This window comes from Zosterops lateralis, assembly GCF_965231275.1.
Source record: "Zosterops lateralis genome assembly, chromosome: 19".
NCBI lineage: Eukaryota > Metazoa > Chordata > Aves > Passeriformes > Zosteropidae > Zosterops > Zosterops lateralis.
Genome location: NC_139779.1, coordinates 7,790,135 through 7,812,213, shown reverse-complemented (window position 1 = coordinate 7,812,213; position 22,079 = coordinate 7,790,135). Strand labels below are relative to the sequence as shown.

At 49.5% G+C, this 22,079-nt stretch overlaps 1 protein-coding gene across 1 annotated transcript; it reads left to right on the top strand.

Annotated features, from left to right (window-relative positions):
• The first annotated feature begins 237 nt into the window (after positions 1–237).
• LOC310917267 (eosinophil peroxidase-like) lies at positions 238–19,759 on the top strand. The gene is made up of 14 exons (XM_083875359.1): positions 238–338; positions 1,436–1,510; positions 2,721–2,814; positions 3,858–4,033; positions 5,947–6,067; positions 7,622–7,751; positions 8,753–8,959; positions 10,199–10,514; positions 12,787–12,947; positions 14,350–14,596; positions 15,021–15,191; positions 17,195–17,432; positions 18,366–18,580; positions 19,722–19,759. Exons 2-14 carry the CDS (start codon positions 1,438–1,440, stop codon positions 19,748–19,750), a joined length of 2,178 nt encoding a protein of 725 aa, XP_083731485.1. The 5' UTR covers positions 238–338; positions 1,436–1,437; the 3' UTR covers positions 19,751–19,759.
• Positions 19,760–22,079: the final 2,320 nt, after the last annotated feature.

Sequence of the window (22,079 nt, the reverse complement as noted above, 5' to 3'; positions counted from 1 at the left end):
TTGAACTTTAAAAGTGTCAGAGGATGAAGAGCACCATGGGGGAAGGAACATCGTCCCTGGAAGACACCCCCAGAAGAGCTCAAGACTCTCAAACCACCACAAAGTGGTCACATCTCCACCTTCAATAATCCGGGGAAGCTCCGATGAAGCATCAGACCGTGTGTCCAGTTAAAGGCAAGGAGCCTCCCCGGCGGGCGGGGTGGGGGGTGAGCGCTGTGCTGGTCTGGCCGCCCCCGGCAGGGACTCCTTGGGCCCCGGGGCAGCCCCTGCTGATAACGCCGGGCAGATAAAAGCGGGCGCGGAGGGGCCGCGGCCAGGGAGGAGCCGGCGGATCGCAGGTGAGAGTCTGGCCCGGGCACAGCCGCTTTTCTATCGCAGAGTGTTCGTTTCTCTGCCGGGGACGGGACTGGGGAGCTGGGGCTGGGCTGGGGCTGAGCTCTGCGGTTCCCGCTGCTGCCACCTCGCCCGGGCCGGAGCGCGGCTGGAGCTGCAGGGAGGTCTGGGGCGCTGTGCTCCTGTGCTCCTGTGCTCCTGTGCTCCAGAGGCTGCTCCGCGGGGACGGGGCTCAGCCCGGCGTTTTAGGGCGCCTTTGGGCAGCCTCACAGCGGGTGCTCGGCCCACAGCGCCGGGGTCATACTGGGAGCTGATTGCTTGGAGCAGCCTTGGGAGGTGAGTGCATCAGCTTTGGGAAAAACATCCCAAGCGCCTATTAAACGGCCATTAAATACTTCCCACTCCTTCTGCAGCCCATGCTAAGGGAACAGCTAGGTCATAATTGAATGAATTCTCATTAAAACGCAAATATAAATGCTGTATTTTATAATTATGAGGATAGAGTGATACCCATCTCATGGTTGGCTTCACTCTGCTTCTATTGAGGAGCACAAACAGTTCACTCATGGTGATTTTTGTAGCAACATTTTAAATATTGAAGTATTATTTCCTCTGAACTTTTGGTCTAATTTTTAATCTGAATATCCTCAATCCCAGGCTAATCAGAAATAAAGAGAATACAGAATATGTTTTTATGTGACATCTTGTGTGACATGACTACTTGCAAGGAGGACTCTTGGAACTTAAAGGCAGAGAAACAGAGGTGTAGAGGACCTGCTGTGCTATCCTGGCTCTTCCCTCTCCCCCACCAGATCTCCCTTGCACACTCTGCGTGCTGCCCTGGCAGCAGATTTTGGTCCCTTTGTGTTGCCTCCAAAGTCCCAAGCAGCACATTCCCAGCAGTGCTGGCAGTGTCTGTGACAGGAGCCTGCTCCTTTTCCACATGGCACTGAGGACACCTCTCAGGCAGTGCTCCCTCCTGAAGTGTTGCATTGGGCAGGGGATGCTCCGTGAGCTCCCTGGACCCGTGCTGTCCTCCACCTTGGCTCGGACTTTCCTGATGTATCCACGTGTTCTTGGTTTTCACTTACATTTCTTGCAGGGATGAAGGCAAAAAGCTTCCTGGAGTCGCTGGTGATCCTCAGCCTGTTCCAGGCATCTGTATCCTCTTCCTACGGTATTGTCCTTCCCTCAGACTTTGCAGATCGGGGGATTTTCTGAGTGGAAAAGATAAAGCTGTGTCTGGAAGAGCCTGTCATGCAGCAGCACAGCCCAGAAAAGGTGCCAGAAGGAGCACAGTTTGTATGTGCATCCTGTGGCACCAATCTTGGCTCTTTCAGGTTTTTGCTAGTTCACATCTTGCCTGCTTCCTTAAAATCAGGTAAAAGGAGATCAGTTCCCAGCACTGGTCCATGCCCATGGGAACCATCCCTGGGCCAGCACCTGAGAGAGCTCCCGGGGCCTGTGGAGTGTGGGGATGGAGCAGTCAGTCCCCCTCTTCCAGCCCTGAATCACTGCTTCAAAACATATACAGACTTCCATCTGTTAATTTGCAATGTCAAATCCTTATAAAAAGCACACACCTGCTGTTCATTTGTCTCAAATGGTGGTCCAGGCAACAATTTTTCTCATCAGAACTGTCCAAGAGCTGAGCTCTGAGCTGATCTGGGAAGATATTTAAAAGAAACTGGGGAGATTTGGGAGATATTTATCCTTTTGTGCTATTTTCTGAAGCTTTCTTCTTTCCCAGAAACTGTAGGAAAGTGCTGTCACTCAGAGAAGCCTTCAGGGCCTGTCCCCTCCCTTTTTGTGACCCACAGCCAGCAGATGATGGAGATGAAATTCATTTTGAGGGCTCCTCCCAAGGGCAGGAAGGGGAGCAGTGAAAACGGCAGGAGGTTGCAGGAGAGACTGGGGAAAGCCGTGGGGAAATTGGGCTGTTTATAGAATCAGAGAATCTCAGAATGGTTTGAGTTGGAGGGAAGCTTAGAGTTCATCCCATTCTACCCCCTGCCATGGGCAGGGACACCTTCAACTATCCCAGGTTGCTCCAAGCCCTGTCCAGCCTGGCCTTGGACATTTCCAGGCATGGGACAGCCACAGTTTCTCTGGACAACCTGTTAAAATGCTCTGCTGGTCAAGGGCAGGACAGATGGTGCCTGCACCCCTCACTGTCTGGGGCTGTTTGAAGCCTCCACTGACCAAGGGACTCTTTTCATGCCCAGAAGAGACTCTCAGACTCCCCTAAGGAATATATTGATATGGAAATCTCTGGAGAATGAGCAGCACTTGCCTCCGGCACTGCCGTGTCCAGTCTCTGGGTGCTGGAGGCGCAGAGATGCAGCCTGCGTGCACCCTCACCTCTGCTCCTCCCTTTCCCTGCTCAGATGTGCCTTTGGAGCTGTCGGACACGTCCCTGCTGAGCAGCGTGGCTGAGGCCCGGCAGCTGGTGGATGCTGCCTACAAGCGCACACGGGACCGGTGAGAGCCTGGCTGGGTGTGGCGCATCCCTGTCCCCTGTCCCTGTCCCCTGTCCCTGCCCCCTGTCCCTGTCCCCTGTCCCCTGTCCCCTGTCCCTGTCCCCTGTCCTCTCCTGCACCGCAGCTCCCCGCCTCTCCTCCTCCCGGCAGCACAGGGACAGCGGGGTGGGGAAATCCGGGAGTACAACAGGCTGTCACCCAGCGTTTGTCTGCTCACTCTGATTTTACACCGGTCTGTTGGGTCACCAAGAGCTGTGACTTCCTCCATGCTGCTCCTTCCAGCTCGGTTTTGAGAGAATCACAGAGTGCTTTGGGTTGGAAGGGATCTTAAAGCCCATCTCGTTCAGGCCCCTGCCATGGGCAGGGACACCTTCCACTGTCCAATCTGGCCTTGGACACTTCCAGGGATGAGGCAGCCACAGCTTCTCTGGGCAACCTGTGGCAGGGCTGCCCACCTTCACAGCTGTACCTGATGCTATTGCTGGGCCCTGTTGCACCCTTCAGGGTGCTCTGAGCAGGAGCCCTGAGTTGAGATCAGCACAGGCTCCTGCTTATTTCCAGTGGTTTCCTCCCCTGGATGCAGCAAACAGCTGGACACTGCAGTGAGGACTCTCAGCCGTACTTTGGGAGTATCCAGCTTCCTAACTGCCCATACCTGTCCTCTGCCAGCAGCCACACTCTGAATCCCCTCCTTGGCTTGGGAACTCCTCCAGCTGAGAGGAGGCTCCAGCAGCTTTAGGACAAGGTGATCTGCAGACGTTTGATGCCTTTGGGCAGTGACAGCTATTGGTGATCTGGATATCAGCTGAGCAAGATTTGGTGCCTCATGGATGTGATTTGCCTTCTGGCAGGTGGAGTTGGGCAGTTTCAGAGATTCCCTTCCTGCAAGTCACTTTACTGCTCTGTGGAAGGTGCTGGGAGCAGTCCTGGCCTCTCCCAGTGACTCTCCAGCAGTTCAGACTTAGGACATGCCATGCCTGATGTGTGCAACTGCAGCATCCCTGCCCCTGCCCATTTCAGATTTTGAGTTCTTGTCCCTTGCAGCATAAAGAAGAACCTGCAGGACAATGCCTTGACCCCAGCAGAGCTCCTGAGATATTTTAAGCAGCCAGTGGAGGGGACACGAGCGGCTGTCCGGGCAGCAGATTATCTGCACACCACCCTGAGCCTGCTCAAAAAGAGGCTGCAATGGGCTGTGAGGGGGGACTTCAATGTCACAGGTAGGATCCCCCTTTTCTGGGAGGAAGGCAGAGGAGGAAAACACAGGGCTTAGTTGCTGGGGCTTGGGAGGAGGGAAGGAAAGGGGGTTGTGGTGGGCTGTGACAAATCTCTCCCATGTGGCTGCAGTGAAGCAAAGCTGAGTTATTTTTCTGTGCTCTTTTTTCATCTTAAATATTATTTTGAGATTTTTCAATTAATGAAAGTGTTTTGTGCTCTTCCCTGGTTCCTTCTTCTGTATTGAGGTTCATGTTCCAATGGGTCAAAACATAGAAGGCTTTGGTAGATATTCTGCTGCTTGAGTAGGGAATGAGCAAACCCAGAGATGACTCCCAGCAGCTTGGCCTCAAGGAAGGCAGTTCTTCAGCCAGACCTCAGACGGCACTGAAGTCACGTCATGGGCACAACACTGCCCAAAGAGAGAATAGGGAGATGTGAGAGGACATTTTAGTGCATGTCTGGAGGAGCAACATCCTCTGTGTGATGGAGTCAGGCCAGGCCAGGCTGCTGAGAGAAGGAGGCAAATCAAGGCCAGTGGGAGGAACAGCTCAGGCACACACAGGGAGGATTCTTGCCATGTAAATATGAACTCATGGGGATCATGGAATGGTTTGAGTGGGAAGAGACCTTAAAGCCCATCCAGTGCCACCCCTGCCATGGCCAGGGACACCTTCCACTGTCACAAGATGCTCCAAATCTCATCTAGCCTAGCCTCAAACACTTTCCCAACATTACAGTAAAGCACCGATGGGATAAGACACATCATGGGGTGTTCTGGTTTTGCTCCAGGACAGGATGAGCTGGAAGGTGATGGCAGAACTGACGGTGCAGAGCTCCAGCCTCTCCTTCCAGGACTGCAGAGCCCTGTGAGGGCCACTTGGCTGCCACCTCTCACTCACCTGCCCAGTGGCTTTTTAAACCATGCTATGACCCAGACTGTTGGTGGCAGCAGTGACCAGGAAACCTCCGAGGGATAGGCTGTGGAGTGAGCAGCAGGAGCCAAGAAGGAGTATCTTCCCTATGGAGACAGACTGGGAGAGCTGGGGGTCAGCCTGGAGAAGAGAAAGCTCTGGGCAGACATTAGAGCCCCTTCCAGTGCCTAAAAGGGCTTATAAAAAAAGAAGATGAGACTTTTTACATGGGTAGGTCGTGACAGGAAGAAAGGGAATCACTTTAAACGAAAAGAGGAGAGATTTGGATTATATGTTTGGAAGAAATTGCTGGCTGTGAGTGTGCTGAGGCCTTGGCACAGGTTGTCCAGAGAAATATGTCTGCCCCATGCTTGGAAGTGTCCAAGGCCAGGTTGGAGCAACTTAGGAAGGTGTCCCTGCCCTTGGCAGGGGGTTGGAGCAAGATGATTTTTAAGGTCTCTCCAACCCAAATCATTCCATAATTCTGTGATCCTGTAAGACTTTTCTTCTTGAACTCTGCCCCTTAGCTCCCATGCAAAGGGAAATGTGCACAGCAGAGCACAATGCCCATGGTGAGCCCAACCACATGATGGCAGTTTTTTCAGGCAGCTCCAAACAGGGGCGACACACACTGGAAGCTGCTTCCAGGGGGAGAAACTTGTAACAGCCCCTAGGATGGCTGTGCCTGTATTTTATGGTGGAGATAAAAAGGGATAGGAGAGGAAGTGCCAATGATAGAAAATCATTCTGCTGCTGCATGAGCCTAACGTGATTATAAGTAAGATCTGATCACAGGTTTGCTGCTTTCCAAACCAGAAAAAGCATCTGCTGGTCAAAGAGGATTCTCGACACATCTTTGAGCTGGAAGATTTAAAAGACAGCACATTGTGGTTGTGCAGATGATTCTGGGTAGAGGTACAAGGGTACAGGAAAATCTTTTTCTGAATAAACCCAGCAGGGCCAGGATGTTCCAGCATGTTTTTTTCTCCCTTGTTCCCTGCAAGACTTGCTGACTCCAGCTCAGATGGGGGTGATTTTCAAGGCCACTGGATGTGACCAGCAGGATAAGAAAATAAATTGTGCCTCTTCTGGCTACAGAACCATCACTGGCGAGTGCAACAACAGGTGAGGGGCTGTGTCAGCAGGAGGATGGATTGTTGGATGGCTGGATGGGAGAGGAGGAGAGGAAATGGCCTCAAGTTGCACCAGGGGAGGCTCAGCTTGGACATCAAGAGGAATTTCTTCCTGGAAAGGGTGGTCAGGCATTGGAACTGCCCAGGGTGCTGGTGGAGTCCCCATTCTTCGAGGCGTCCAGGGAAGGACTGGATGTGGCACTCAGTGATCTGGGCTGCTTGTTAAGCTAAATCATTCTATGGATGGATGCATCCTCCATAAGTAGAACTAGACCCACTTCCCTAGGGATGACCCACACAGGCACCTTGTTTATAGGGTTTCACACTCCACAGTATTTCCTAGTAATGTGTAGAGATGTTAATTCCAGTCCTGTTTGGAAGGATCCTGGTGTTGTACCTGAATCAGCTCTTTGCCAAAACAGGAGGAGCCCCATGTTGAGGACAGACTCTTTGACAGGGTCTCCAAGGGTTTCCTGACCTAAATCCATACTGGGCATGATCTAGCCATCCCCTTGCCCCCACAGTGTAGGAGGAAATCTGGGCATATGGGCTGGGAGAGCACTCCTGCACCTCCCATGGCTTGAATGGGAATGTGGGAGAGACATGAGAAGCTGCAGAGCTTGAGGTGTTTTATAGGGATGGTTCAGAAACATTCCCTGTAAACACAGAGCTGGGAAGCTCCAGGGAGCAGCTGAGGCAGAGGAAGGAGCTCAGCCAGCTCTTCCTGCCCCAGGGTGCTTTAGCCTTCAGGGGGTTGTATAAGAACTAAGGAGAGACTTTCCTGCCTCCTCCTACTTCAGGGGGGAATGTGGGCTCTGGGATAAGGACAGGTCCCTTACACCTGATCCAGACCTGAGGCCCTGGGGAAGGTGTACTCTGCTTTGCTCTATCTCTCTACTGCCCAGGGCAGTGCTACCACCCCTTGTGGGTGAGAGGCCACCACAGAACACACTTTGGAGATGCACTCCAAAGAAAGCGTGTTAGTCCTACAATTAAGGTTTTAATGGTCTAATCAAACTAAAATCATAGAGTTACAGAATGGTTTGTGTTGAAAGTGATTTTGAAAATGTTTAAAGGTCATCTAGTCCAACCCCTGCCATGGGCAAGGACGTCTTCAGTAATGACCTTCAAAAAATCACCTAGCACAGTAACCTCACAGTCCAAGTTCCCCAATTTCTGTTCAAGACTATAGGTAATTCCATTCCAAGGCTCTTCCCCTTTTCCCTGGCGTTCAGCTTCCAATTTTGTTTTCCAACCACAGTCTGAGGTTAAGGGCCTTTATTCAGGCTGGATGACATCAGGGGCACTTGAGTTCTTGCCTGGGAGAAGCTGAGGCTTGGGGCAAATTATTTAAGTTCTCTTCCAAGCTAAACAATTCTATAATTATTTTTGTTATTGTTATTAATCCTAAGGTTTATAAGCACCAAACTTTTAGAGCTGCAGCAATTCCCCAGCCACAGTGTGCTCCCATTCCAGGGTCCGTGCTTCTCTATATCTACAAGCTCTTGGCTCCAACTGTTTGCTGTTTTTCCATTGCCTCTGACAGGAGAAACCCATCCCTAGGAGCTTCCAACAGAGCCCTGGCCAGGTGGCTGCCAGCAGAATATGAGGATGGTGTGTCCATGCCCCGTGGGTGGACAGAAGGAAGGCGTTTCTCTGGATTCCCCCTTCCACTGGTAAAGTTTGTAACAGTCTTAGAATACAGTGTCAGGCCTAGGGATTGTCAGTTCTAGGACAGGCTGCAGGCATCAAAGGGCTCATCCACCAGCTGGAATCGTAGATCAGGTTGGAGTAGCTTAAATTCACCAGTTGCAGGATGATGGTCTGAGAATATCCAGGGGGATCTATTAGAAATGCTTTCTAAGTCCCATGCCTTCAGGAAAAGCAAAGGAAAATTAATCTAATTGCTAAAGAATCACAGGAAGAATACAGAATTACACAATATATTCTTTTAAATTGAGTGCATTTAAGCCAAATTATTTTACTTACCTTTTTTGATTTGATTTGTGGCAGTTGTTGTTTTCTGAAAACTAATTATGCCAGAGGATGAAGTGAGCCAGGGAATCCCTGGAACAAAAGATGTATGATCAGAAATGCTATGTGGGGGTGCCCAGGTGGGTGAAGTGCAGGTTGTGGCTCTCACGGCACCTGGATGTGAGCAGGGACACTGTGAGGTGGTTGCTGGTCACTTGAACTTGCAACAACAGCTCTGAGGAGCTGGGGTTGTTTTCATGGATTTATTGTACTTCCTAATCCTCCTCCACAGCACAGTGTCCACTTTTTCTGTAGTAACAAATGAAGGTGGGGGAACAGTGACAGCTGGGGAAGGGATGAGAAGGGAGGACAGCTTCAAGGTAACTTTCAGAAATTCCCTGGAGCTATTTTTCCTACATTTCTATTGAAAAAAAGGTCTTTTAAAATTTGTTTTGTCTCCCTTTCCCAGGCTTGTGTAGCTGTTTTTTTAAGTCCATCAAGGGACAGTGTTGGTTGGCCTGGAGGCTCAGAACCCTGCCTGGAGCCAGAGCAGTGTAGTGCTCAGCAAAGGGCATTTGGTGATAGTAACACCTTCCTGCACAGACAGAAGTGCCCTGGGAATTTTTGCTGATGACCCCACAACTGGATGCACCCATTCACACACATCAATTCCCACCAACATGTTCTGCCTCCATCTCTGCAGGTCCGACAAGTGTCCAATGAGATTGTCCGCTTCCCCCCAGAGCAGCTGCGGATGGACCAGCAAAGATCCCTCATGTTCATGCAGTGGGGCCAGTTTATTGACCACGACCTGGATTTCAGCCCAGAAACCCCAGCCAGAGTCCCCTTTGGTGGTGAGACAGACTGTGACACCAGCTGTGCCAAGGAGCCTCCCTGCTTCCCCATCCAGGTACAGGCAGCCTCCTTCTTCCAGGGGAGGAAGGGAGAGGGCATCTGCCTTCTGACTGGGAGATGTTGGTGGCTCTCCCCGTCCTTGGCCATGGATGAACATCCTCCAAGAACAGGCCAAGGAAAACAGAGCACTCTGTGTGGTGGCAGTGCTGTGTTCCAGGGTCTCTCTCTGGGTTCAGGCACAGGCACAGCCTTTGCCAGGTTTCCAGGCATTTGCCCATCTCCCTCAGCAATGTGGTTTTCTTTGGCGCTGTAGTGCAAAAGTAGCACAGGTGATGCCTGGAAAACAGAAAGTGTCACAGACAGACACTGGAGAGTGTCAAAACCCCAGAAAATCCACAGGATTTAAGTGCTCTCTACATGGGACAAGGGAGTGCTGAGATCTCCCAGCAGTGCCTGTGGCATTAGCAGGGGTCACATCATGGTCTCTGCTCCAGTAGATCACAGAATCATTGGGGTTGGAAAAGCCCTCCAGGATCATCCAGTCCAACCTGTGCCTGATCCCCACCTTGTCCCCAGCCCGGAGCACTGACTGCCACATCCAGGCCTTCCTTGGACTCCTCCAGGGAAGGGAACTCCAAACCTCCCTGAGCAGCCCCTTCCAGTACCCAACAACCTTTTCCATGGGGAAATTCCTCCTACGCCCAGCCTGAGGCTGCTCCTTCTCCTCCTGTCCTTATTCCCTGGGAGCAGAGCCCAACCCCCCCAGCTGTCTCCTCCTGTGAGGGAGTTGGGTAGAGCCACAAGGTCCCCCCTGAGCCTCCTTTTCTTCAAATCACATCCATGTTCCTCCTGCAGCCCTGTTCTCCTGCCTTTGAAGTTCTGCTGCAGCTCTGACTCCCACATGTCCTCCTAATTTCTCTCAAGGAAAACTATGATGGGATGGAACATCACTGAGTATTTCCCTGACATGCATTTGAGAGTGCTGAAAGGGTCAACAGTTCTGGTGACCAGTTCTGGATGACAGCTGTCTACGGTGCAGATATAAGAAAACTGAGTCTTAAAGATGCAATCCAATATATTTGCTTTCAGGGGAAAAGCTATAGGAATCCATAGGACTTTAGGGAAATCTAAGTGTCTCTAGGCTGTTTAGGATTTGGGCTCCAAAAGCAGCATCTCTGCTGTCAATCTGACCCTTCATCTCAAGATTTATGCTGGAAGCTTACACCCTGTGAGAGGGTTCCTGCCTGGCTCCATCTCCTGAGTGACTGATGAATTTTCTTTTCTCTATCTGCAGATCCCACCCAACGACCCCCGAATCACCAACAGGAGGGATTGCCTCCCTTTCTTCCGCTCAGCTGCCGCCTGCACGGGGGGCAGGGGGGTCCGGGAGCAGATCAACGCGCTGACCTCGTTCCTGGATGGCAGCGTGGTGTACGGCAGCGAGGTGGCCGTGGCCGAGCGGCTGCGGGACCGGAGCAGCCAGAGGGGCCTCCTGGCTGTGAACCACAACTTCACAGACAGGGGCAGGGCGTACATGCCTTTTGGTCCCATGAGGAAGGAGCCTTGCCTCAAGGCCAGCGGCACAGCTCGAATCCCTTGTTTTTTTGCAGGTGAGTTGTGTGCCTGCACCCCAAGCACGGAATCTGGAGCAGACAATTCCACCAGCTCCAGTTCCCTTCTTTAGTTGTTTGTTGTTTTGTTTTGTTTTGTTTTTTTAATTTAAGCAGGAAATAGAATGGAGTAATCATGAAAGACTGATACAGGCTCTGACAGGTAGGAGGAAGGTCTTCACCATCTCCAAGTCTTCTTTGTGAGGATAAACCTGAAGTGGAGGTGTCCCATCCGTGCTCAGCAACTCTGGTGTAGGGCCCAGAGTGACCTAGGAACCACTGCCATGGCAGAGTCAAGCAGTCACAGCAATGACAGCCTGGCCTGGAGGCAATGGCTGGTCCGTACTGGTCCTTCTGTACTTGTCTCCATCCCAGCAGGATGGGAACATGTGTGTGCTGGGTCACAGCAGGAAAACTTGTATGTCCCTGCTGTACTATGAGAGGAGCTCACATCCCAGCTGGAATGAGAATGAGGCTGATACTAGACCAAGGCAGCCTTTTAAGGTGTGTTTCTACCACCGTGAAGGTTGCGGGAGCACTGGGAGCACTCTGGCTAGGCCAGGCCATCAGGACACCCTCCTGCTACATTCATCCTTTGTCATGCTTTTGGTATCCCCTTGACCCCTTCTTCAACCCAAAATAACTCCTTTGGTCCCGGGCATGGTCTCCTAAAGCCAGACAGGCTCCCAAAGCCAAGTCTTCCCTCCAGCCAAATCCCTGCACAGCCACTACCCTCTCCCCCACTGCCTCCTTTTGCCATGTTCTGACCCCAGCTCACAGACAAAACTGACCCTATGGATCCTTAGCACTATTCCCTTCTCCTGGTACTGCTACTGAGGACCAGAAGGTTTCCACAATCCTGTGGGACCCCAGAGAGGGATGCTTCTGATGTATCTCATCAATTAGTATCTCACTCCCTGGCCTATTTCTTTCGGAGAGCAAGGCTCTCCAGCTGGCTCCTGCTGGTTCTGGCCAGACCAGGCTGCTTGTGGCACTGCTGGAGAAACCTTGAGGGCATGACAGGTCTCATCAGCTGTGGAGCTGCTTTCTACTCCCTTGGCCCCTTTCATATCTGCCGAAGTTCCTCTGAACATCCCCATGGTCCTTGGAATCCATCAGCTCCCTCCTTTAAAGCTCATGATGTTTCATGCTCCCTCTGGGCTCCAACAGCAATCCCCCTGCCCCACAAGTTGTTCCATGTGTACACCTGCTCTGTGCAAATCTCTCCTTGGTGAGGACTGCGCAGGACCTGTGGCCAAAGGCAGGTGCCCAGTGAGAAGCAGAATGGGCAGCAGCATCAGATATTTCCCAGGAGGGGCTTCTGGCCCCCGTGGACTCTCAGCAAGGAGCAGTTCCTGTTCCATGGCTGGAACAGACCCATTAATTCATCAGTTCAGGCTGCTTCAGAAGCGCCTTTGAAAATTCAGTGTCTTATTTGTGACTTTTCCGGTCCCTGAGAAATGGGGGAGTTTTACATGTGCAGTTGCCTCCCAGGGCTCAGCGTTTCCTCCCAGAGCTCTGCTGGAAGCTCTGGCTGGATGCATTCTGCTCATGGAAACCTCACAGTGCTGCTTTTGTTCCTCCTTCCGCAGTTCCTCAGAGGCAGCCTTTGAGAGTGGATGAAAAGGGCTCTGTGCCAAGTGCAGGAGCAAATCCCTCTATTTACTGTGGGACAAGGGAACTACATATGACATATTTACTTTTCTCTGAGTGTTTGTCTGTACTCTCATCACCTGCTTGATCTTGCATTTCCTGCCCCAGATGTTTGAAGAAGGATTTGATATTTCATTGTGATGCTCTTTGTAATTTATTCCTCCAAGTTGACTCATTTTGATTTTCCTTTTACTCCCCAGAGAGCCTGTTTGTGACAGTCACCTTGCTTTGGCCACAGTTTCCGCTGGTCTGAAAAAGACCTTCTGACTTTCAGTGCTTCCTTGGCTATCTTGACTTCCCTCTGCCCAAATGTCTCTGATATGGGAGCCTGGAGAACACCTACTTGTATTTAACTTTTTAAGTTAATGCTCCCGGCCCTTCACTGAAACTTTCCCCATCTCTCTGTGATTCTCAGCACAGTCAGGACAGCACCTGTCTTTTGTTGCCTCAGCAGAAATTCAACTTTTTCCTGGTGCTGTCCAATCCTTGGTTTCTCTCTCCTCCTCTGTGTTTCTTACCCAGTTTCTTCACAACACAAATATTGAGACATCTAAAAGTTCTTCTGTGTGTGCTTCCCAATGTGACATTCCCACTCCAGTGTTGTGTGTGCCCCTCCCAGGTGACACCCGTGCCAGTGAGATGCTGGAGCTGGCCTGCATGCACACACTCTTCCTGCGGGAGCACAACCGCCTAGCTGGAAAGCTGAGGAGCCTCAATCCCCACTGGAATGATGAGAGGCTCTACCAGGAGGCACGAAAGATCCTGGGAGCCATGATCCAGGTACCAGCCATCATCCCACCTGTCCTGGCCCTGCCTGCAGTCTCACAAGGTTCACTGAGCTGTGCTAATGGGGGGTGGCCAAAGGGTGCAGGATTTTGGGGTGAAAGGACCAAATTCTTTCCACCATCTGCTTTCGAGCAAAGCAAAGTCACACAGAGATACATGAAATGACAAGCACAGAGGGGTCCCCTGTAATCTTTGATGTCCCTCTACTGTTAAATTTACAAAGTACTTGATGAGATTTTTAATGGCACATTTTTGTTTGAGAAACAGACAGAAAAGTCAGAGGAAAAGCTTTTCTAACTGTGCCTTGTACCTTGTAAAAGTAGTACTGGAAATTTGGATTAAAATTCCTCGGGTTGTGGATCCCCTCCTCTCAATGATTCCCTGCCCATGGCAGAGGGTTGGAATGAGATGATCTTAAAGGTCCCTTCCAACACAAACCATTCTGGGATTCCATGAAGAAGCCCCACGTGCTGGTGGGTACAGCCAGTCATGGTATCTCCTTTGTACTGGGCTGCACTCAGACATCCCCTGAATGCGATCTTGGGGTCACACTAACACTTCTGTGTTTGGGAGGGAGCTCCTAAAGTCTCTCGTCCAGCCTCCAGTTTGGAGCAGGAATCGCCTCAAAGCGAGATGAGGTTTTACATCTGGCAGGAAAGGCTAGATCCTATGAGAGAAAGGGACATCGGGTTTCCTAAGGCACTGCACCTCCTTTGAAGCCTGTATTCTGAGCTGCTTTAACAAAAAAAAAAACCCAAAACACCAAAAACAAAACAAACCCAGGAATATCAAAATGTTTATGTTTTTATGCTGTCAATTTAAATATTGTTGTATTGTTGAAAAAATATGTTGGGCAAGGCAAACACCCAAAGGATTGTCCTAAAAAGCATCATCTGCATCATTGTGTTTACATCAATGGTTTCATCTTCATGCGGTAATCAGACAGTTAATCCATTTTCTCCTACTGACACAGATTTTTTTTTTTTTTTTTAAATTATATTGTGCTGCCTCCTCAATATCACAGAGAGACATGAGAGCAGAGTTGGAAGTCTCTCCTGTGGGAGGACTCAGGGAGCTCCCTATGGGTGGTGCTACCCCCGTTATCTGCCGATGTTATCTTTGCTATCTGAGGCACAAAGGGTGCAATTCTGCCTACCTGATGGGAACGGTGGCAAAGAGCCAATATTTAGGAGGATTTGGCAGGCTTTTATCTTCACAGAATCACAGAACCAATTTGATTAGAAAATACCTCTGAGATCATTGAGTCCAACCTATTATTATGTTGCTCTGACCTGCCAAGAGTGTTGTGGCAGAGAGAACGTGAAAAACAACTTTGCTTCCACAGAAACTGATGGCCAAGACATAAACAGTTCACCCTTTCCTTGTTTCCCTCTAGATCATAACCTACAGGGACTACCTGCCTCTCCTATTGGGATGCAGGTTCCGCACGTTTATTCCTCACTACCGGGGCTACAACGAATCTGTGGATTCTCGGATATCCAATGTATTCACCTTGGCTTTTCGCTTTGCTCACGCCTCAGTCCCTCCAACTGTTGTCCGCTTAGATGAATATTACAGACCCATAACTCCTGAAATTCAACTCAGAACCTCCTTCTTTGCCATCTGGAGGATCATTCGAGAAGGTAAATCCTTTTCTGCAGCTCTGCAGTGGGGGTTTATTTCATTCCTCCTTTCCTGCCTTCTCTTTATGAGCTCCTGCTTCAGTCAAATTTAAAAGCATTTTGTGTTCAATGTATTAAATGGCCTTTACTACCAGCCAGAGTTGTCCCAACAGAGCTGTCCCCTGTAGACAAGGGCAGCCCATTATGTTCCAGAATGGTCTGATCACTTCATTGCTCTGGCCTCCAAGAACATTATTCAAAGTATTTCTTCTTAATTCTTTAAGTGCAGGGAAATTTATTCTCATGTAGTAGAAGCTTATAATTAAATATAAGCTATGCTCACCTCTCTGGAGCCTTTTAGCCACACACTGGCTTCCCTGCACTGCTCACATGCCCCTGCTTCAGGTGTAATTGATCCCAGTTTCCCTGTGCCCCCCCTCTGCAGGTGGGATTGATCCCTATCTCCGGAGCCTCATGGCCAACCCGGCCAAGCTGATGACGCAGCAGCAGATGGTGGTGGGTGAGCTCCGGGACCGGCTCTTTGAGCAGGTTGAAAGGATTGGGTTTGATTTAGCGGCCCTCAATATGCAGCGCAGCCGGGATCACGGCCTTCCAGGTAAGTCAGCTGTGGGAGCAGAGCTTACAATGAAAAACAAGTGGAAATCAGGCATTTTTGTGATTAAACATTGAGAAGCTTCTCCAGCCCATGCTTGGCTGAAATTACTCAGGATTTGGGTTCAGTGATCCTTATGCATCTCTCCCAATGCAGGATATTCAGTGGTTCTGTGGTGCTCTTTCCCAAACCTTTTCCTTGTTTCTGAACAACCCCAGGTAAGTGGGTGGAGGTTGAGCACTGAAGACAAAGCCTGGCTGAAGCTGCATGAGAGACATGGAGACAGAAGAATGTGGGGAGTTGTACAGACCAGAGTTTGGTGTTCAGTGACTGACTCATTTCTATTGTCCAAGTGGGAAAAAAAGTGGTAAAATAGTTCAGCAACAAGTTTGGAGGAGTGGAATTAGGGCTGTAAGTCCCCTCTGACTTCTCTGCAACCATCTGTAGTGGTCCACCCCAGCCATGCATGACTGGAAGAGCAGATTCCAATATGTAAAGAAAATCTCATCATAATTTCTCTATTAAATCTGTGTCCCAGAGAAAAGCAACAACCAAGCATTTCAGAACCACTCTCAGGGCTCTGAAAGGAGCAAAACCAGTGTAATGGCATTGCAAGATGGTCTTGAGAAATAGATTGTTGATTGCACTTCAGACCTGGCTCCTGGGTGGGTTCTTGCCCAACAGTGTCGTTAGGTTGAGGTAAGAGCCCAGAGCTGCTGTGTCAGCAACATCCTGAGAGACGCAACAGGGCTCCTGTTTGAAACTGGGATGAAAACTGAGCTGGATCCATGGGTTTTAAGCCAAATGAGAGGCTTTGCAGTACATCCAGGTGCATCATCAGCGCACAGGATTGCTCTACCTTGGCCACAACAGAAGGTTGTGATTTTTTTCTGTGCCTTATTAAGGAACACCATCATGCAGAACTTGATCAGAACCACAAATCCTGTGTTTCCAGACCTGACATGGTGGGAGTGACATGTATTTCTAATGAATTTGGGTTTAGCTTTAGGTCTCAGCCCACCTATGTGTGCTGTACTCCCTTGTATTAGACATCCATGAAGGTGGTGATGGAATAGGAAGGTCAAAACCCTCCCCAGTTAATTTTCTAGTTAAGCAAATTCTCAGTGTCCCGGAATTGTTTGAGAGTGGTGTCATCCAGGTACTATATGCTGTGTCTTTTGCTCCCAATGCTCCCTGTTTTTTAGACATAAGACAGTAGGTTTGGATTGCATATCAGAAAAAAATTCTTTCCTGTGAGGATGGGGAGGCCCTGTCACAGGGTGCCCAGAGAAGCTGTGGCTGCCCCATCCCTGGAAGTGCTCAAGGCCACATTGGATGAGCACTCTGGGATAGTGGAAGGTGTCCCTGCCCATGGCAGTGGGTAGAATGAGATGAACTTTATTATCCCTTCCAATCCAAATAATTCCATGATTCCATGACATCCTGCATACAGCCGAGGTATTTGCTGCAGCATCATCTCATCTCCCCCACAAGGTGCAGAATTATGCATCAGTTGTGGCCCAGTGGATTTTTGGCTGTTTGCAGTCCAGAAAAATTAGTCCAGCTGGCAAAGTCTGGTGGCTGAAGTAACTTGGGCTGTGTGAAGTGGGTGGCTTGTCCCCATGGCTGGACAGGGACCAGCTGTGGAGAAGCACTTGGTCATTCTACTGTTGTACAGAGAGAGGGGCCTTCAGCATCTTGTTCACTTTCAGTGAAGGTAACATCAGTTACATCCCTGCTGAGTGGAGCAGAACATTGCTGGAAGGAGGTGGAACAACTCCCATCTGCAAAGACATGGCTCTCACAAAACAGCATTGAAAGGCCAGGCAGTAGGAACTGGCTCTGGAGGAGCGGGGAGGCAGTAGCTGTAACAGAAATACAGAAAAATGTTTTAAACATTTTGGTACCCTACCGATGTCCCAGCTTTGGGAAAAAGGGTGAAAAGTCTTTCCAGGAGGGGGTAGCACATTACTGCTCTATCTGCTCTGACATCCAACTACTTGCAGGTTACAGCTCCTGGAGAAAATTCTGTGGGCTTTCACAGCCCTCTGGAGTGAAGTCACTTGGTCAAGTGTTGAGGAATCAGAACCTGGCGAGGAAGTTCCTGCAGCTCTATGGGACACCGAAGAACATTGACATCTGGATTGGGGCACTTGCAGAGCCCTTTGTGAAAGGAGGCCGAGTTGGGCCTCTCATGGCTTGTCTCATTGGCACCCAGTTCAGGAACATTCGTGACGGGGACAGGTAAGAGGGGAGCTGGGTACCCAACCCTAAAGTACAGGGAGGCTGGAGTTTATGCAGATTCCTTCATGCAGATCTGAAAACTACTTCAGTTGTTTGTTGCTTTTTTTTTCAGTACTCCTTCAAAAGTTTCATTCTCTTTGTAGTAATGTTCTTACTCCCTGCCAGGTTGAGATCCTGGGCTGAGATCCCTTCCCAGCAAAGAGATATCTCACTATTTCTTCTTCCCTCCCCCAGTTCTGAACTGGAACCCTCTGTTCTGTTTGGTCTTTGCCTGTGATGGATGTGATGGGTTGGAGTTTTGACAGCCAAAATCACTTCAGCAGTGCTGAGGTTTCAACACACCTGAATTCCTACTCCTCACTGAGGTGGCTCAGGGGCTTCAGGTGCAGCAATGAGTTATGTTCTCCATTTTAAGCTTTCTGAAGCAAGATCCCTGTACCTGCCAGCAATATTGCCTGAAAATGGGATCACAACCCATGTTTCTGGGAAGCAGTTCTGCTGAGAAAGACTTAGAACGAGCTCAAACCCCAGGATGAGGAGCTTAGAGTCAAATAGTCTGTCGCACGTGTAGAAATTCTCTTCTTGGCGAGAAATGAACCCTTTTCCAAAAAATTGAATAATTACAGGGCTTGTTCCAACATGGCAATCATTTGGCTGTAATCACAGCCTGTGCACAGTCTGTGCAGCCTTTCCTATTTGAAAGAGGGTACCTGGGCCTCATCTGAGGACAATTAATTCAATTGCAGCTTTGTTACCTGTTCATGGCCAAAAGAAAAGCACGATAATTATCCAGCTGGTGAGTCAGGGCTCTTGATTTGAATAACAGAAATTTGGTTTTGGCAGAAGAAACGAATGTTAATGAGAATTAATATTGTGGGAGTCATCAATGTGAAGAAGGCAGAGGGCAAAAATCTTGTCTTCTTTCTCCTGCAGGTTTTGGTGGCAGAACCCTGGGGTTTTCAGTCCTCGCCAGCGCTGTTCATTGGCCAAAATCTCCTTGTCACGAATAATATGTGACAATACCCACATCACTAAAGTATCAAGGAATATCTTCCGGGCTAACAGATACCCCCATGGCTTTGTGAGCTGCAGTCAGATCCCAAAGCTGGACCTCAGACCCTGGAAGTCAAAGAGCACCAAGGAGCAAGGTATGATCTGCAAACAGCAGCAGGTCCTGCCTGCAGACCCCTGAGAAAGCCAGACCCTGAGGTATTAAACTGAGCTGCCCAACATGTGACTGGACCTGTGTGCCAAGGTGCAGCTTTAGGTGCTCCAGTTCACCAGGTGTACTTAGAGTGGCTCCTACCAAATGCAGATTTTCTGGCACACCAAGCCAAGTGCCCTATTCTGGGGACTTTTTCTAACGAGGAAAGGCTGAGGGAGCTGAGGCTGTTCAGCCTGGAGAGGAGCCCCAGCTGAGAGGGGCCCTCAGCCCTGGGTGTCCCTGTGTGCAGGGAGGGCAGAGCAGGGCCCAGGCTCTGCTCCAGGGCCCAGCAGTGGCACCAGAGCCACGGGCAGGGACTGAGCCCAGCAATTCCCCCTGCACAGGAGGCACAACTTCTGCCCTGGGCAGTGCCCAGCCCTCAACAGGCTGCCCAGGGAGGGGCTGGAGTCTCCTCAGCGGGGATATTCCAGAGCCCTCTGGACACAATCCTGTGCCCTGTGCTCTGGGATGGCCCTGCCTCAGCAGGGACCTGGCACCAGTGACCTGCTGTGCTCCCTTCAGGCCTGAACCAATCTGGAATTCTGGGATTTTTTCCTAATTAACAGACTTTCCATTTAGCTCTTCAGTGTTGATGCCAGGGTTTCCTGCATGGGAAACAATACCCAGACTGACAAGGCTGCTCTGTCTGTCTGTCGAGATGCTGTTTATCAGTACTCCTTGTAAGGTCAACAGCAACTCAACATTTGAAAATAAATTCCTGGTCTATGGAAGGGTTTCTGGTTTTGATGTCTGCTTGTACAGTTGTTGCCTATTTTTACACTGTTTCTCTCACCTGCTTCAGGATTTGTAAAATTCTTGAGGTCCAATTCCTTCCAGAATTCTCCCTGAAATCCCTGCAAAGTAGCTGTAGAGTGGCTCTCCCTGGAGAAGGGCAGACTGTTCCAGTGCCTTTTCCAAACAAAACATCCTTCCTTTCCTCTGACAGTCATGTCCTGCCACACTCTCATAATACCAGTTTTTGATCCCTTCCTTTCCAGTCTAACCTGTGGAAACAAATCACACAAGGTATCAGGGAGCTATGGCAGGCTCTTTTCTGTTAACACAATGCTTTTTATCTCCTCTAGAAAAAGATTCTGGTGACTTTAAATGCTGAACATTGAGGATTTCCAAGATGTCCAGACTTGGGAAGCTGCTGAGGTGAATTATTAATTTTTACTGTGTTTATGCTTTTACTGCCTGCAATGTATGGGCATGGTTCTGTCATTTGTTCAGCTTGATTTGCATGAAGCCTTTACAGTGGGATGGAGCCCAGGAATAAAAGAACTTCATGAAGAGATATCCCAGATCTGTGAAATCACTCAGTATCACAAAGCCAAGTGAAATGGGTTGTCCAGAGGCTGATCCCGAATCACACCAACTGCTGGTTTAGGCCATGAAACCACACAATGCTTCATCAAGATTTACGGTCAAACACATATTTTGGACCTTCCTTTTAAATTTTTCAACTCCTGCAGAATAATCCAGGGCATTGGAATGATAGTTGATTTTTGTTCTCCAGTTTTTTTGTTTGAAAGAAATAAATTCTTCGATTTCCAGAGAAAATGTACTAATGGCAGGATGCCTTTGAGAGAAGAAGAAATAGTTGTCCTACACCCGAAGCATACTGTTCTAAAATGCCCTGTGTCAGGTTTTGCTCCAATACAAAAGGAAGAAATTTGCCATATGGCTGAGAGTTTTTTTCACTATTATTTCCCATAGTCCAGAATGCCCAAAACATCCTCTGATGTGACAGAAACCTGTAACAAGTTACTGGAGCTGGCATGAGCCAGAGTGACTCAGCACTGGCCTGTAGAGCCGGTGGGATGTGGCCTGGCAAAGATAAGAGCAATCTGAACATATAAGAAAGTAAAAACTGTTCTGGTTTCAATCCAGCATTTTCTCTTTTCCTAAGAGGGATCAAACCCACTTTCTCCACCTTCTGTAGCCTGCTGTATTCCTGTTATTGCTTAATAAATTGCAATTTTGGGCTGAGGCCAAGATGTTCTTTGCATTTCACAAAAGGTGTAGCAACCACACAAGTCGAGGATGGTGGTAGGTTTTCAGTGGGAATATTGGGGAAAGGCAGTTCCAGAAGCTGTGTATTGCTAATGAAAGAAGGTATTTCTTGCTGAAGCCTCTGACCCCAACTCCTGTGTGATGCAGAACTATGAAAGTCAGCACTGATGGGTGGGAAGTAGTGACTGGGGTGTCCCAGTCTCTCCAGATCTGGTTTGCCACTCCTGGTTGTCTAATGGTGACATAGCCTGGTGTCTGTTCAGCCCCTTGCGGACAGAGTATTTATTACCTGTTGACTTCAGCAGTTCTCCTCTGGGGGAGGATGTGACTGGCTCAAAATCACCCATAACCCCTCTATGTGCATTGAGCACAGATGGCTGATTTTTTTTTCTTTTTAGCCAAGCTGAAATTTGGACAATTTGATTTACTTTATCAACTTGATCAAACCTATGTAATGCTGGTACAGCAACATGGGGACTGTCCATAGACTGCCTGGCATGTGCCTCCCTTGGCCGGTGGAGCTCCTGAGGTGGGAGATGCCTCCTGCAGGAGCTAGGATGGGATGGTTTGCCTTGATCAGCTTCTGCTGCTGCTTTCAGAAGGGCAGCTCTCCCTCCCAGCTGTTGAGGCCTCTCATTCACTATCTTTCCCACCAGCAGCCTCCCCCAGCTGTTTCAGCTCAGACCTGGATGTCCATCCCAAGTTCATCCTGTCAGGTCCTTCTCCCAGTGCCAACTACATTTTTCCTCAGTGGATGCCCACCAAGGTGCTCAGTGGGCTGCAGCACAGAGCTGCAAAGACAGGCTGAGAAAGCTGGATCTGCTCAGTCTGGAGAATGGGAGGGGGAGTGATTTCAGTCTCTCTAAGGAGTGAAGGTGGACACTTCCCACAGGCTCACAGGGAAAGGACAAGAGGTAACAGATGCAAGTTACAACAAGGGAGGTAATCTTTAGACAAACACAAACATGGTTCCCTGTGATAGTGGTGTGATGCAGACACAGGGATGAGAGAAATCTTGGGGTCTCCAATCTTGAGTATTCTCCCAAACTGTCTAGGCCTTGAGCAAGTTTTCTGGATTTTCCATTAACCCTGCTCTCAGTAGCTGGTTGGCCTGCAGACCTCCTGGTGTCCTTTCCCACTTCAATCTTCCTGTGATTTACAGTGATAAATTGTTTTACTTCCTAGCCAGAGTTCACCCGTCTTGGCTCTGAGCTATCCCATATACGCAAGTCCTGCAGCCCAGGCTGTTCCATGCTGTTGCATTCTTTTCTGTCAAAGCTGTCTTGATACCACAGAAATCTTCATGAGCTGGAACACTTCTTCTTCGAAAACCTCTTCTCTTATCATTATAAGCACTTCCAGCCATGTCTTTTCTCATAAATTGGTCTCCAAAGTGAATCTGTGCCTTGTAAAACTGAGGGTTATAT

Coding starts and splice junctions, on each gene's coding strand:
- LOC310917267 (XM_083875359.1), top strand. CDS start 1,438: ATGAAGGCAAAAAGCTTCCTGGAGTCGCTGGTGATCCTCAGCCTGTTC. Junction 1,511..2,720: donor ATCTGTATCCTCTTCCTACG/GTATTGTCCTTC, acceptor TTCCCTGCTCAG/ATGTGCCTTTGGAGCTGTCG. Junction 8,960..10,198: donor CTCCCTGCTTCCCCATCCAG/GTACAGGCAGCC, acceptor CTCTATCTGCAG/ATCCCACCCAACGACCCCCG.